The 17,973-nt window shown below is 29.6% G+C and overlaps 1 protein-coding gene across 3 annotated transcripts; it reads left to right on the top strand.

Annotated features, from left to right (window-relative positions):
• Positions 1 to 4,117: 4,117 nt before the first annotated feature.
• On the top strand, positions 4,118 to 6,451 carry LOC18613668 (transcription factor MYB12-like). 3 transcript variants are annotated; one of them, XM_088803056.1, is made up of 3 exons: positions 4,118 to 4,445; positions 4,562 to 4,691; positions 5,222 to 6,451. In XM_088803056.1, exons 1-3 carry the CDS (start codon positions 4,394 to 4,396, stop codon positions 6,222 to 6,224), a joined length of 1,185 nt encoding a protein of 394 aa, XP_088659182.1. In that variant the 5' UTR covers positions 4,118 to 4,393; the 3' UTR covers positions 6,225 to 6,451. The 3 variants fall into 3 exon arrangements, with proteins under 3 accessions (XP_088659182.1, XP_088659181.1, XP_007051069.1); XM_088803055.1 differs by having other exon boundaries at positions 4,118 to 4,472; XM_007051007.3 differs by having other exon boundaries at positions 4,119 to 4,432.
• The last annotated feature ends 11,522 nt before the right edge of the window (positions 6,452 to 17,973 follow it).

Genomic DNA, 17,973 nt, shown 5'->3' with positions numbered 1-17,973 from the left:
GCAGGGTGTCCTCCCACTACGTTGCCAAACGCGATTTTCGCGTCTAGCACTGTAGTGGTTGCTTGGTACTGGCAGGGGCGTTTGCGCCCTGCCAGTACCCTCTTTTTTTTTTTTACTTTTATTATATATATTAATTATCAAATCAATTATGTTTTAATTAATGGTTAACTTTGGTTTATTGTTTGTTAAAAGTTAAGTGTCTACAATTATCAAGTAAGTTAATTGATGTAATTTTATTGCAGCATGCTTGGTTCACTGGAAGGAATGGAATGAGAAAAGAATAATTATTCTAAAAGAATAGAATAGGAAAAAAATAACTATTATGTAGATTGGTTTATGAGAATGAAATAGGATAGAAATTGCTATTATTATTTATTTCATTATTTGATTGGCAGGAATAATTTTAAGAATAGCTAATGAATAATGAGTAAATGATAAAAATACCTTTTATTAAAATTTAAATATTTTGTAATTATAAAACAAAAATACTACAATGAGAAAAAAATACTCTTTATTAAAATTAAATAATATATTTTGTTAAAAGATAAAAATATTTTAAGTCATAAAATCAAAATAACTTTTACTACAATTAAATAATATATTCACCAAACTACAAACATATTTTTATTATAATTTAATAATATTTTGAATTAGAAGATAATTAAATCTTTCATTATAATTAAATAATATTTAATATTAAAAGACAAAATATATTCTTCATTAAATTTAAATAATACTAAATTACATTCTTTATTATAGTTATCATTTTCAAAAAATAATATTAAATAATATTCTTTGTAATATTTATTATAATTAAATAATATTAATATATTAAATAGTATTTAAATATTTATATTTTTTTTTATTGCTTTACAGAGAGAAGGAGTGAGGAAGAGTGAGAGAAAAAAATAAGTTTTATATTTTTTTAGAAGGTAATTTTTTAAATTGTAAAATGATATATTTGTCTAATCAATTTCTTTTCTTATTTTCAACAATTTAGAATAGCCATTACCAAAGAAGATCTTGATAATAGCTATTCAGGTTTCTCTTGAAATGACTATTCCGAATAATAGTTATTCTATTGAATTAAATGTAATTTTATCTCAGTAATGAGAATAGGGGAAGAATGACTATTCTACTCTCCCAACAAAGCATGCCCTTAATCAGTTAATATTTGATTTTTAATCGATTAAGGTGATTCTTAAATAATATTTAATTAATTCAATTATAAAAAAATTCTTAACTAAATTAATCAAATCGATCGTTTCTTTACCTCTGATTCTAAACCTAAACTGGACAATCTAGCTTACAATATCAAAAAAAAAAAAATGAAAAAGATACACTCCTATTTTTAACTTACAATGTGGTTTGACTAGTGGCTTAAAACTCCTACGAAATCTTCCTTGGTCCCTCATCTGTTCGATCATCTGAGCCAATAAACAATGGAGATCTTCTTCCCCCCTAGGCCCTAAAAGCTAGCTCAGTATTGTATTAGCTAGCAAAGAAACAAATATATATTTTACATGCCTATAAAAACATAATTTATGTACATATCTAATCAAGAATAAATAGATATAGCCAGACAGTTCAAAACCAAAATTAAATTGCGAATAATAGCTTAACAAATAACTTAAGGATAGTAGTTCATATAATTACTTCTACGATGTTTTTCATAATTTTTTACATAAAAATGAAACTTTAAGCGGATTTAGCCAACGAGTATTTTAAAAACACTCTTTAAGATTAGTTTATAATAATATTTTTATATTAAATATAATTGTTGATAATTAATATGATGGATTTTAATGTATTAAAAAAGTACTTAAAATAATAATTTTAAAATTATCTAATAGCAATTCATAATTATTGGTGATTGTTTTTGACTAACTAAAAGCCTCTTGGTAACGTGGAAATTCCACCAATCGGTCCTTAATAGGAGACAGTGAAAATGGGTGTTGAATGTTTGTCTCTAAAAATTAACTTGATCATTAATTTGAATCGAAATTAATGTTGTTTTCATCACTAAAAATTGGCAGTAATGGTATTGTTAATTTGTCGTAAATAAAGGTGTAAATTTTACTTACACTCTTTATGATTTTAATTTTCTAAATAACATGGTGTGTTTTTTTTTTGTCTCAATTAATTTCTTGTGAATATATTGTATTTTCGAAAAGGGTTACATCATTAAATTTTTTTAGTACTAGTATCAAATGATCTTAAATGTGCACAAAATAGACTAGCTTTTAAATTGAGAATATTTTATTAACTTTATTTTGTGAAATTATAGATATAACCCATTATTTTAGGAATAGAACTTATCATACGAAATTAATTAAAAAAAGCTACATCACGTTATGTGAAAAATTTTAAAATTATTAAGTGTTGACAAATTTTATTTTAAACAAATAAATTTGGTGCAAGGAATGAATGATTTGAAGCCAACTATTTGAGTAAAAAATACATACTCAAACGCAAAAAAAAAAAAAAAAAACCTTAATTTTAACTCAGTTATATCTAAAATCAATTATTTAAGTTTTTTTATTGAAATAATGGTTTAAGCATTTTATGTCTTCTCAGTATATGAAAAAACACAAAAAGCATTTTACGTTTACTTCCTTGAAATACTTTATTCTCAAATATTATATATTTATAACTAGTTGTACAATATATAGGTGATATATTGTCTAAAAATAACTCTGCTTTTTCTGTCAACAAATCCCGATGATATATCGGAGAAAAAGATAACTCACTAGCTACATGTAACCTATAGGACGATGATGTGGATGGTAAAATGTAACAAAAATTTCATATGGACCGCAAATAGATATGAACGCAACACCGACCACGTCATCAAATATTCGAAATAATTTTGTGATTTTGCCCACGTGTTAAATATTCTGATATAATCAAGTAAACGCTAATATTTTGTCGGGACCAAGGAAGGAAGGACAAAAAATGTTGGAGTAAGATGGATAGATGGTAGTGATCATGGGTACTAATGGATACGTTTAGTTTGTGAAATAAAAATTAATATTAAATATTTTATGAGAATAAAATAAGAAAAAATATAATAAAAATATTATTATATAATTTAATTGATAAAATAAAATAAAGTACAAATTACTATTATGATTTGTTATAATATTTGATTGATAAAAATAATTTTAGAATAATAAAAGAATAGATGATAAAAAGATAAAAATACTCTTTATTATAATATATGATTTTTTATTTTTATTTTATTTTTAAATATTACTAATTTATAATTTATTTAAAATATTAATAATTGATCATTTAAATATTAACATTTTAAGATATTAATATTTTATGTATGGTTTAAATATTATTATGATTAAATTATTTATAATTTTAATTAATTTTTAAATTTAAAGTATTTTTTTTTTGTAATATATAAATAAAAGCTTAAACTTTTTATTATAATATATGAGTATCTATTTTATTTTTTAAATATTAATAATTTATCATTTATTTAAAATATCAATAATTGATAGTTTAAATGTTAATAGTTTATTTATAATTTAAATATTAATAATTTTAATTAATTTTTAAATTTAAAATATTAAATTTTTATAATATATAATAAAAAGCTTAAACTTTTAATTTTTTTTTTTATTTTCACTTATAAGAGGTATTTTTGCCTTACTAATTTTAAAAGCTATTTCCTCACCCATAAAATAATAAATACCATGAGATTGGGATTAACTAATTTTTTATTTTGAGTGTTTTTGAAGAATAAAGACTACAGAAAGAGAATGACATAGGCATTCCCCAACCAGACGTGTGCTATAGCTATAAAGGGCAGTATTATTGAGGTATCTTTTCTTTATTTGAGGTGTTTTACCGTTCTTCAGGTTGAGGTAGCAAAAGGGGGGGAGACAAAAGGTGTTCGTACGAGTGCCCTCAACGTGGGAGATGCATGCCCCTTGATGAGCCTCTCGACGGCAGGGATGCCACGACTGTACTCTTATTCAAGGCAAACGTGGCGCCATCTGTCACCGCAGATAAATCCACATCACGTGCCCCACACACCCCCGTCTCTCTCTCTCTCTCTCGGCATATTTTCAGCTTTCACCTAATTTATAAAATCCAAATGCGCTTCCTTACAAAACAAAGTCAAGTTGTTGATGTTTTTTTTATTGCTCTAAAGAGGTACATGATCGTAGTAATCCCTGGCTAGTCAAAACTGCTTGCTTCCTTTCACTTGATTTTATCTTTTCCGATTCTAGCGATAAATCTATCTACATTTGGCCCTCTCCCTTTGGCTGGGCGGTGCGAGACATGGGGAGGGCGCCCTGCTGCGAAAAGGTTGGGTTGAAGAAGGGGAGATGGACGACAGAAGAGGATGAGATTTTGACCAAGTATATTCAAGCTAATGGAGAAGGGTCCTGGAGATCATTGCCCAAGAACGCTGGTAATTAACAAAGGTTCCTTTTTTTTCTGGTTTAATCAAAGTTAAGCCTTCTTTGTTCTGTTTTTTCCTTCTTTTTTTTTGTTTTTCTTTTGGGTTGTGTTTTGATTGTGTACGGTTTGGTATTTGAAGGATTACTGAGGTGTGGGAAGAGCTGCAGACTACGGTGGATTAACTACTTGAGAGCTGACTTGAAGAGGGGAAACATTACCGCCGAAGAGGAAGAACTCATCATTAATCTGCATGCTACTTTGGGGAATAGGTTAGTGCAACATTTCTTCTCCTCTACTCCCACCATACCCAAAAGAAAACAGAAACCAGAATATAAAAAAGTGAATATTTATGAAAATAAACATGGAGTATACAGTGATGGTAATAATTTTCTTGACTGAACATGTAGTCTTACTGGTTAAATATAACTCCTCTATTTTCCATGGATGGAAAAAGTTCGTACTAGCTGGCATCAATAATGGTTAACTTTTCGACTTTTTGTCGACTTTTGGTTCTTTCAGTACCTTTCCACCATATACGCTATCTTTTTCAATCTATATCGCTCAGCTTTAAGCACTCCTTCTTTATTTATACAGTTGGGAAAGGCCTGAACTACACCAACAAAGACAGCAAACTTTTGATACGGCCTTTTACCTGCACAATTAATCAAGAGATTCCCTGCTTAAATTGTTTGTGTTTATAATCCATTTTCTATTGAAGTATTGTTTTGCTGGAATTTGTCATTTTGCATTTTCGTACATGTTGTCGTGAAATTAATGGCATTGTTTTTGTCTCATGCAGGTGGTCTTTGATTGCTAGCCACTTACCAGGGAGAACAGACAACGAGATAAAGAATTACTGGAACTCTCATTTGAGTAGAAAAATCCATAGCTTTAGAAGGCCGTCCTGTCAAAGCTTACCCGTGATCTTGGACATGACCAAGGCCGGTATTGCTAAGCGGAAAGGCGGTAGAACAAATAGATGGGAAATGAAGAAAACCAAAAGCTACAGTACCCAGGAAGATGATGGCAGTTCTTCCCAGAAAACTGTGGAAAACGTTTCTGTTAATGAAGTTGTGCCATTGCCATCCACTCCAATCTTAGAAAAAGAAACCTTGTCCACTACTGCCATAGAAGATCGCATGGTACTTGATCCATATGGAGAAGATAAGGAGAGAATGATCCCTGTTAGAACGAGTCCTTGTCAAGACACCGGAGAGGGAATGTTGGGGTCAAGCGAGGAGAGAGAGCGCCTGGTTCCTATGTCTAGCTCCGGTGAGGAAAGAACCATAGAGAATTCAATGCTATGCCCCAGTGGTAACGCCGAGACAGAGACTGACATAGCACCGTTTGAAAGTATTGAAAGCGGTGGGATGCTATGTTTTAATGACATTATGGACAATGAATTGCTAGAACCAAATGGGGATTTGACCTTAAGCGAGTGGGGAGAGAATAAGGTCACAGTAAATGTTGAGGAGAGAGAGAACAGTGGAATTTTGAGTCCAAATAAAACGGCTGCAAATAATGAGGAGATAGAGAGTGGAAACTTGAGCTCTAATGTAGATTGTGGGGACTTAAATTCCTGTTCTTCAATAACTTCGTGCTTCGTCGATGAGTGTAATATTGATAATAATCTTGATTGGGACTGGGAGCGTGTAGTTCAAGGAAACGAGCTTTGGGATGAGAAAGAGTACATGCCATCATGGCTATGGGAGAGCGATGATGATGGGAAAGGAGAAAGACACAAATTGGAAGATAAGGACTTTAAGAGGCAAAATTCCTTGGTTGCTTGGCTTTTCTACTAATGCTCTCATCTCCCTGTTACCCTCCTTTTCCCTTTTTCATCTGTTTTTGTTTGTCCAGTTAGATTTGACAGTGAGCTTGACTGTAGCAACAAATCTGTGTCGTTTTTTTCTTTTTTGTGTTTTTGTTTCTCTCCTGAATCCTGATCATGCTCGTCTTTGTTTTCCCATTCCATTTTGTTTGCAACAAAATAGATAATGGAAAACATTAGTTCAAATATTTTTATCAACTCTTATTATATTTGGCGACCATCTGTTAAGGATAGATTTATCTCAAAACAGGGACTTGTTTTGCAAAATTTTATCGGTGACCTTGGCCCCACCCAACGGTGTCGGCCCTGTATGCTGTATCTTGAACTAGTCTTTCTCTAGTTTGTATGACAAGTTTTGTTTCTTCCTAAAAATACAAGAGGAAGAAAGAAAACGAAACTAGCTTTTGTTCCATTGATATTATAATTTTGAGGTGACATAAAGTTTTATTTCGTTTGTTCCGCAATCAAATAGCAGCATTTAAACTTTATAAAGGCAATTAATTAACTTCATCGAGCTAGGAGTGTATGGACCTCAAGAGTTGTAGAGTGGCGTGCAGCAAGGTTGGGTTGATCAGCAGCCTGACTAGCTGGCGGGTTGAAAATTGTTGTGCGGGCAGTGGTCCATGAGACTATTACTCTACCAGAGAGGGCGTGCAGTGTCATTGAATTCAAAAGTTCAGAAACCGACTTAATTAGAAAGTATTTTTTGGATTTAATTTGTTATACAAATTGTATAAATAAGTGAAGATTAATTCCATATACTTGCATCGCCGAAAGAGTACATTAAGAATTTTTTTTTTCATTTCGATATCTTAAATTAAATATTAATTGATTTTGCAATTTTAACAAATTCATACAATTCATTTTCAAAATATAATAATAGTAAAATAGTGACGCCTTAGTAAATTCAATTATTATAATCTACTGTTTTAGACACGTTTTAGAACTATAACAAATATATCAAGACAAATAAATCGGCAACAATTAAATTTGACTTATTAAGTTTATTTCTGCCTGACTTTAACCGAGTAAGGTTAGAGTGGTAACTCTCACCTCATGCCAGTCTTTCAATCAGGGCAAATTGGCAACATGTGTTAATCACTCCCCCTACGTAGTTGGCATAAGAGCAGCACAAGGGGTGTCCTCTATGAATTAATTATGGGCTACCCCCCTCGGCCCCTCCCGTTACTTTTGAACGACGTGACATATCTCCATCGAATTGAAGAATGAAAATTTGACGGATCCTTTTGTTGGTTTTAACAGGGGTTTATACAGTATTTAAGAATAGATAAAATTGATTTTAAAGTGAGTTTTTAAATAGACGTTATTTTTAAGATTTATTTCGCTCTCATCACTTAATATGTAAAGAGAAATAATATGAATAGTCTTAAGAATATAATGAAGTCAACGTCTAACTTCGTCTTGTACTTAATGAGAGTAGACCACTAGATACACTCGAGAGTTTACAAAGTTGTTTAGCCTTAGAGCTTACTTTCTGCAGCAAGCAGATTATAAGGAATTTGAAAACTTTTGTAGTTGGTGAGAACTTAAGTGTTTATATTTATAAAACATAACACTTTTCTTACTCTTTACTTTTCTGCTCTTGTTTTATCTCTGAATTTCGGTATGTCAAAATGGTTGGCAACAAGCCTTTTATATAGGCTTTCAAGTGTTTCTTCTTCAAGAACACAACCTTTTCATGAAGACATTTTTTGTCTAAAAAGCATATCTACATTTGCCAAACACAACTTTTGAATAAATGTATTGTTTCAATAGTCATCTAATGAAAAGATAACTATTTATTTCATAAATTATAACTTTTGAGTTATAACTTGAAACATAACTTTTCACATATAACTTTTGAGCCATGGTGTATTTTCAATATGTTTCATAACTTTTGGATGTCATTTTTCAATAGACATAACCATTCATATGAAAACCTGTCTATTATTTAATAGACGCATATGTCACTTTACGTGACACAATTTTTGAGCTAATGATAGCTTTTCATCATGTGACATAACCTTTAATTTTGAAAATACACCAACAATCCCCCCACCATTTTCAAAATTTTCAAATACCAACAACTTTGGGAACTTTGTGCATAAATGAAGGTATCCCGCATATTTGAACCTTCACTTAGTGAGTGTGGTTGGTTCTACTTTGAATTGAGTGGTTAACCAAGCATTGAATCATCGATTCTTCATTTACTAGTTAGGCCACTAAACACACACAAGCTTCCTTGCTCACTTTGTATCTATTTTTGCCAACACGTTTTATGGCCTTGTGTTTTGCATCCATTCATGAGTGCTATCAGAGTCAAGCCTTTAGCTCTTAAAAACAGTCACACTTCCACTCACAAAGGTAGCCCCCAACGGAAGTACTCCGTAATTATAATACTTCAACATATACATGTTATGGGTCCATTAAAAACTTTTGTTCAATCTTACCTTACACATTACGGAACCAAGCACTATACACCTTAGGATGGAAAATACAAATTAGTGCTTGCAATCTCCATATGGTAGAATGGTCAGTACCCAAGACTTGCAAGTCAACCACAAGCGTCGAGATGAGCTCCCACCATTGGAGATTTAGTTGATAGGCTTGAGACCTATCCCTCTTGAGGTCTTTACTACCAAGTTCTTTCTAAGACCTTTGGTAAACGGATTTACTAAATTTTCACCAGATCTCACATAACTTATAGTGACTATACCATCACTAATTCTTTGTCTTACAATGCTGTGTCGAAGTCCAATATATTGACTCTTTCCATTGTAAGCTTGATTATATGCCTTTGATACAGTTGCTTCATTGTCACAATGTATCAAGATTGGTGCCATTTGTTTAGGCCACAACGAAATTTCATAAAGGAAATCTCTCAATCATTCCGCTTCTTGGGTGGCTGATGCTAAGGCTATAAATTCAGCCTCCATGGTGGAGTTTGCTTGACAAGATTGTTTTTTAGAATCCCAAAAAACAACACTCCCACCAATTGTAAAAATCCAACCAGTCATGGATGTATAATCCGTTCTATTTGAGTTTTAATTAGCCTCTGTATACCCTTCTGAAACTGAAGGAAAACTTGAATAACAAATGTCATAATTCTTTGTACTCTTTAAGTACTTTAGAACTCTATAAACAGCATACAAATGCTGTTTACTTGGATTACTTGTAAATCGACTTAGCATCCTAATCGCAAAAGCAATATCCGACCTTGTACAAACCATTACATATATTAGGCATCCAATCACCTTTGCATATTCATTTTATGCTATTGGCTTGTCTTTGTTGGGTATTAGCCTTAGATTAGAATCATAAGGCGTAGTCATTGACATACAATCTGACTTGCCATAATTCATTACAATTTTTCGATGTAATGAGATTGAGAAAATGTTAGGCCATTATTGTCTCTCATTATTCTTATCCCAAGAATAACATCCGCCATACCCATATTTTTCATGTCAAAATTCTTTGACAAGAACCTTTTTGTGTCTTCCACTTATTCCAAATCGGTACCAAAGATTAACATGTCATCTACATATAAGCAAATGATGACACCTCTTCCATTATGGAACTTACTATTGACACATTTGTTAGATTAATTGATCTTGTAGCCATTAGCTAGCACAACTTCCTCAAACTTTTGATGTCATTGTTTAGGCGCTTGTTTTAATCTATACAAGGACTTTACAAGCTTACATACTTTCCTTTCTTGACCAGGAAAGACAAACCCTTCAAGTTGTTCCATATATACTTCTTCATCTAACTCACCATTTAGAAATGTTGTTTTAACATCCATTTGGTAAATTACCATCTTATGTATAGATGCAAGTGCTATAAGCACTCTAATTGTAGCAATTCTTGCTACTGGTGCATATGTGTCAAAATAATCAACACCTTCATTTTGTTTAAAGCCTTTTGCCATTAGCCTTGCTTTAAACTTTTCTACGGTTCCATCAACTTTCATTTTCTTTTTGAAAAATCCACTTACAGCCTATTGGCTTGGAATCTGGTGGAAGGTCTACCAATTTCCATGTTTTGTTTCCCATTATTGAGTCCATCTCATCTTGTATTGTTTCTCTCCAAAATGAAGTATTTGGAGATTTTATTGCCTCCTCATAAGTTTAAGGATCACCTTCACCTTTTACATTAAAGCAGTAAGGTAAGTATTCACATGTTTCCTCTCTTGTACCTTCTACTAAGTACGTGAGGAAATCAGATCCATATGTCTTTGTTTTTCTAATTCTTTTACTTTTTCGAAGCTCAATAGTTTTCTCGTCATTTTTCGAAATTTTATCACTTTCTACTACTAGTTCCTAGGGTCTTAGAACTGAATTGAACCTTATTTCATCAAAGATAGCGTCCTTTGATTCTATGATCGTATTAATGGAATATGAATCATTGGGCCTTATCACCATGAAACGATATGTTTTACTATGTTCAACATATCTTATAAATATACATTCAATTCCTTTTTCAACCAATTTCCTTTTCTTTGGCTCCAGAACTCTTACTATGGCTCGATATCCCCAAACTCTTAAATAATTAAGGTTTGGCTTTCTTCCTTTCCATAGTTCATAAGGAGAAGTTTTGCTCATTTTGTTTGGGATTCTATTTAGTATATGGTAAGCCGTTAATAAGGCTTCGCCCCAAAAACTTTTTCCCAAACCTAAATTAGAAACAAAGCATTGACCATTTCCGTAAGAACTCGATTCTTACGTTCCAATACACCATTTTGTTCTGATGTGTATGGAGCGGTAGTCTCATGAATTATACCAGTGGACTCAAAATACTTGGGATCATAATATTCACCTCCTCTATCACTTCATAAACATTTAATAAGCAATTCACAGCACAATTCAACTTCTCTTTTATAAATTCTAAATTTCTCCATTGCTTCATCTTTAGTATGCAATAAGTAAACATAGCAATATCTAGAGAATTGCCATAGATTAGTTAGAATTGCTTTACTATCATGAACATTAAATGAGGCATCAATATAAGTAGAACCAGTAATATTCTTATTAGTATTGAGCTTGAACATGTTTTCACAATAATATCCACTTCCCACATATTGTCCACCTTTTGTAAAGATGAACTTATCTACTTCAAATATTAATTTGAAGCCATACTTATTCAACAAGCCACCTGACATAAGATTCTTTCTAACTTTCGGTACATAATATACATTGTTTAGTACAAGTATTTTTTCGAAAGTAAACATCAATTCCATGGTGCCTTTTCCTTTCACTTGTGTAGTGGAGGAATTTCCCATGTATAGCACGTTTCCATCATTAACTTTTTCCAAAGTCTTCTTCCAAACTATTGTCGTTGCATACATGATTAGTTGCACCAGTGTCAATCCACCATGCTTTATTATCTTGGAGAATATTGACCTCAGAAATCATTGCCACAAACTTGTGGTTGTTCAGACCTTGTGTCTTATTTTTCAAAAGTTTACATTCCGCCTTAAGTGTCCATGTTTGTTACATTGGAAACATGGCCCTTTTTTGTTTCTTTTGAACTAATGACTTTTGTCATTCATACCCACGGAATGTTTTCTTTTGACCGGCTTGTTTGATGGTTTGTGTTCCATTATATAAACCTTTAAAGTCTCAAGATTCTTTTCATTAGAATCTTTTTCTTTTTCATCTTGCTTGACTTCTTATTGTTTGCGATAATCTTCTTCTATTCGAAGATGATTACCAAGGTCCTCGAGAGATATCTTCTCTTTCTTATACCTTTTCTTAGTATCTTTCCATGATGGGAGAAGTATATCAATTATAAAAGACACAACAATAACCTTATTCATATCAAGATCATATATAAATATAACAAAATCCTTCTTTCTAACCAATATACATTTTCCATGCATATCAAATACAATATCATGCATATTCATATCAAGTAAGGAAAGAATACTTATCTTATGATCCGATGTAGAACCATTTTGCCACAAATGAATCTTGTCCATAGATTCTTTTACAAAGCGGTCTAACTTGACAAAGTTGGTAGCCATTTCTTTGAGTGAAGCCATTTTGAATACCATGAAAATAAGTCTTAAAACTGTTGATTTTAACAGGGGTTTATACGATATTCAAGAATAGACAAAATTGACTTCAAGGTAAGCCTTTAAATAGACGTTATCTTTAAAACTTTTTTCACCCCCACCACTTGGTATGCAAAAGGGAATAATGCGAATAGCCTTAGGGATATAATGAAGCCAACGTCTAACTTCGTCTTGCACTTAACGAGAGTAGATCGCTAGATACACTCGAAGGTTTGCAAAGTTGTTTAGCTTTAGAGCCTACTTTCTGCAACAAGTAAATTATAAAGAATTTGGAAGCTTTTGTAGTTGGTGGGAACTTAAGTGTTTATGTTTATAAAACATAACACTTTTTTTACTCTTCACTTTTCTGCTATTGTTTTATCTCTGAATTTTGGTGTGTCAAAATGGTTGGCAACAAGCCCTTTATATAGGCTTCCAAGTGTCTCTTCTTCAAGAACATAACTTTTTTATAAAGACATTTTTTGTCTAAAAAGCATCTCTACATTTTTGCCAAACACAACTTTTGGATAAAAGTATTGTTTCAATAGTCATCTAATAAAAAAATAACTATTTATTTCATAAATTATAACTTTTGAGTTATAACTTGAAACAATAACTTTTTACATATAACTTTTGAGTCATGATGTCTTTTCAATATGTCTTATAAATTTTTGGATGTCTTTTTTTAAGAGATATAACCATTCACATGAAAACCTACCTATTATTTAATAGATACATTATGTCACTTTACGTGACATAACTTTTGAGTTAATGATAACTTTTTATCATGTGAGATAACCTTTAATTTTGAAAATACACCAACACCTTCCAACGAAACAACAATTCCCAACCCAATTGTGCCATCGACGGTCCATAAGTATCAAGCATAATCTCCATCGATATGATTTATCATATATACGGCAACTATGAATAGAAGTTAAGCTTTTTTTTTTTAATATTTGAGTTATATGTATTTCTTATTAAAACTTGGGGTTGAAAATTGTTTTTTTAATAAAAAAAACTTGAATAGAAGGATTCTACACCCATTTAATTTTTATTAGTACCTATCTGGCAAGCCGACAATTTTCTTGTCACGTGTACCAGGCACAGGCATTAAATGAATAAAATTTATAAAAAACAAAAATCATTTACTAATAGTAGTATCATACAATAAAAAAATAAAATTAATTATAAATAATATATATGTAAAATAAACAAAATAAAAATATTATATTTACTAATATAATTGAGAATTATATGATATAAATTGAAAAGATATTTTATAATTTAAACTTTTAATATATTATATATTTTTTAAAATAATATATATTTCATATTAATTTATTAATTAAAACATATATAAAAAGTGAATTTAATTTTTTTAATATCTTTTGTCTAATATCTAAATCTTTGAAATTTAAAAAATAAAAAATAAATGAATTTTTAATAATTAGATATTTAATAAAAATATACAAAATATCTATCTATGTCTTCTTCATTGCTTTTCGTACAATACGCTACAATACGCATATTGTGTCTATGGATAAATATGTTAGTTTGAATCAAAAGTCTCAATGGCAAAGTAGTAGTTAGGACTCTCAAGTCAGGCTTTATTTATACAACAAGGCATTTCAAAAGCAGTGTTCGGTTTGTCAATTGCGCAAGATTAAAGAACAGTTTCTTTCCAAGAAAGTTTATATTGATTTCATTATTTCATTAAAATTCTAAACTAAAAAACCCAGCTACAGCTAGTACGTCTATATTTGCTGGCCTTAAAGCCCCGTCATTGTGCAGCGGGCAACACCAAGCAAGCGGCCAGCCAGGCATCTCTGCTCCTTCCATGGGACCAGGAGGGGAAGCTACGTCAGTTTATCTGAAAGACAATTATACTTAACCTAACAAAAAACAAAACTCATCATCACGGTTCACGGGGCACTGTCTTAAGCGTAAATCATTTCCTAAAAGATAGGTCACAGAAAACCAGAGTCCCCAGGGCATGTGAGCAGATGGACAGATCTGCAACTGCTGCGCCTTCTCATCAGTTCGCTTCCAAACCCCCAACTGGGAAAATCCGAAGGAAAAGAAAATTGCTCTAACTGGCTTCCGAATTCCCTAGGAAGAGAGATGACTTGTATTTTTCTGAAGATTATGATTAAATGGTGACCTGGCATGTCGAAGAGTTGAATGCGTTTGGACCGGTTTACTTTTCTCATTTATGTTAATCCGGCACAGTTTCCGGATCTGGCATGGACCTTTGTATATTTAGTCGCCGAAGTCATTGCCTAGAGGACATTCACTTTGATGTTACATTGCATTTCGTCTGTGAATGACGTGATTCTGAGGGACTAGTCTACGAATACTGTATCAAGGCTGTGATTCTGAGGTTTTAAATTCCACCAGGTACCTAGTCATTCTCCTTTGGCTAGCATGGACCGTTCCTATACGAATGCAGGTATTTTTGGTGGTTTGAATGGAAACATTAAAAACCTGAAAATGAAAATAAAAAATTTCATCTATTATTAAATAGAGTTTTTTTTAAAATAAAATTATTTTATTATTATAACTAACCTATGTTAAAATAAAAGATAAATTTAAAAAGTGATGAACAACTTTTTTTTTAAAAAAATAAGCAATCTTTTATATGTTCACATAAAAACTAACATAAAAAATAATTTTTTAAAAAATTAATATTTTTATGTTATCATATTATATAAAAAACACGTGATATAAAAAATATTTAATTATAAAAAAATATATAAATTTAACTAAATATAATTAAAAATTAAAAATTATATATATTTTTTAAATGTCACATCTTTCTTAGAGTTGTAAGATTTTTCTTTTAAACTTTTTCAACAATTATTATTCATAATTTATGAAAAACGTGTACATAAAATGAACCACAATTTTTGTCTCCACTACCAATGTTGACAATTAATAGATCATGACGAATCTTAAGAAAACAAAGTTTTATTACTATTAATCTTACCCACTACACAAAATCAATCATATCCATAAATGATTATTTCTTTGCATGATTTATAAAGCACACCGTCGCCGACACGTTCAAACACGTGACACAGGACTGTAAGCATGGCATGTTTAACTCCTGCGCCATTCTCTGTCTTTTTGCTTCGAAAATAAAGTAAAAGGTCTGGAATGTACCTTTTTTATTTTAAATCTGTATCTAAAATTTTTTTTAATTCACAAAATATATTTAATAAGTGGAAGATGAACATATTTATATATTTAAAATTTATTTTATTTTTTATTGATGTGGAATTTATAATACATAAACTTCAATAAATTTTAAATTTATTTAGATATATAAAGTATTATGCACTCCTTTTTTTTAGATATATCTCTCAAAATAAATCAATGGCTCCCTCCAAAGTAATATAATTGTACCAAATTTTGATTTGTAAAATTATAACTTATTGATTTTTTTAAAAAAAGTTATAATTATCAAGATCTTTTCGTAAGTTTAAAATTTAAACATTGTATTTTTCTAAAATTAAAAGATTTGCATAAATAATGGTATTTAAAGTTAAAATATTTGCAAAATATGAGGATTTCTTTTTATAGAATAATTTACTCAGTTAATCCTAGTGTTAATAAATGGATAAAATCCAAAAAAACCTTTTCAAAACATTTCAAAATAACACTTTAGTCTCTTTTGTTTCAAAATGATATTTTATTAGTTTTAGAGAGAATGATAAATAGATATTTAAAAAAAAAGAATATGTTTAAATTAAAAAATAATATTAAAGATGTTTATGCTTTAAAATATTTATATAAGATTAGGTCTAATTTTTTTATGTGGTTGACTAACGCGGTTAACAATCAAGAAACAAAAAAGATCATTTTGACATACGAAGAACTAAAAGTGTCCATTTAAAATATTTTGAAAAGGTTTTTTGGATTTTACCTGTTAATAAATAAGGTAAAAACTTTACTATTAAAAGATCAAAGGACAAGGCATGTAAATCTTTAAGTAAAATTCGTAAAATTCATGATTAAAAATAGTTTGGTCTCAAAAAAAAAAATTTACATGAAGACTAACATTGAAAATTAAAATTAATATACACTCTAATACTATAATATAAAAACTTGTTGAATAGATTATTTTTATTAAATTTTTAAAAAATGTATCATGGTACATATTATTGATCTACAAATTGAGTTTTATCCATCTATCAATTTGATTTCAAATTTTTTTTTATATAACTGTTTTTATTATGAATTTCAAAGCATTAAAAAAAATTAACATTAATTGAAAACAAGGCTTCACCAAGTTATCTGAATTGATAAAGAAATAAATAATAACAAAAACCAATAACATTAATTGATAAAAAAACAAAGACTTTTAACTAAAGTCTTGCTTCCATTTTACTTCTATCACAATGATTTAGGGCTAATATATTTTTGTTATAACATAATAATGTTTGTTTTAGTATCGCATTCTACATTATTTTTTTTATAAAAATATAAATTTGAAAATTTAATTTATTTATTATATTTTAATTAAGTTACTATCTTATATTTTGTGATGATTTTATGTACCAAAAACCATTCATTATATATGTTTTAAAGAAAATATATTGAGAATTTTGAAAATAATCATTTCTATCTCAATTTATAAACTAAGATAAAAACTGTATTGCTGCAAGGCTACAAATGTTCTTTTGGGACATACATATTCAATTATTCATTCATAATTTAGTATTTCTTAAATTTAAAACAATGTAAAAATATATTATTATAGAGTAAATTACTGAAAAAAAATGTTATGGTTTGAGATAAAATAAAATTGTCTTTTAAACTTTAAAAATTGACACTTAGTTATCTTATATTTATTTTTATTACTTTTCTATTTAACACTGTTAATTATATTTTAAAAAATTTTCAAGTTTCTTTTGCTTTTAGTTTATAATTAATATTAATTTTTAAACAGGAGATGTTTTAGCTCTTTTATTTTTAGTGTCTATTTGGTCTGATTTTTCAACGTATTTACCTTTTAAAAGTAGAAGTCGAGTTAAACAGGATTTTGGAAAAGTAATTTAAAAAAATATTTTTTTATAAAGAACAAAATTAAAAAAAATTAAAGAAAAGCTCCTTATAAGAGTTTTATCTTCTCTTTTTTTAAAAACACGGTCAATTTTTTAAAAAATACCTTATCTCTAAATTGATCTCCCTATCATCTTCTTTCCCTTTCAAATCATCATTCTGCAACGTAAATTATGATCTCCCTCTCCTCTACCCCTTTACTAGAAACAAAATAGAAGATCCAACAATTGAATAGTAAATTTTGAAATTTTTTTGTATTTTTAAAGATTAAGAGAAAAAAATTCAAAATTTAAAGTTGCATTCAAAAAATTTTTAAAGGTTTTCTCTCTTTTTCACCAAAAAAATTTTTTTATACCAAATATATCGTTTTCTCTTTTCTCTTATTTCTTAGAAAATTGAAGTATTATGATCCGATTACTTGTTAGATTAACAAAAATCTAATAGTATAAAGTTTGATAACTCTTCCGATTCTATATGCCTTTATTTGATTTTAGCATCTAAAATCGTATATAAACTCGAAATAAATTTATGCCGTTTTAATTAATTAGGTGATCAAATATGATATGAATACCTTTTGTAATAATTTTAACCAAAATGAGAA

This window comes from Theobroma cacao, chromosome 1 (genome assembly GCF_053813885.1).
Source record: "Theobroma cacao isolate CCN51 chromosome 1, ASM5381388v1, whole genome shotgun sequence".
NCBI classification, from domain to species: Eukaryota; Viridiplantae; Streptophyta; class Magnoliopsida; order Malvales; family Malvaceae; genus Theobroma; species Theobroma cacao.
The sequence above is the reverse complement of the archived record's forward strand: the minus strand, read 5'-3'. Positions and strand labels throughout refer to the sequence as shown.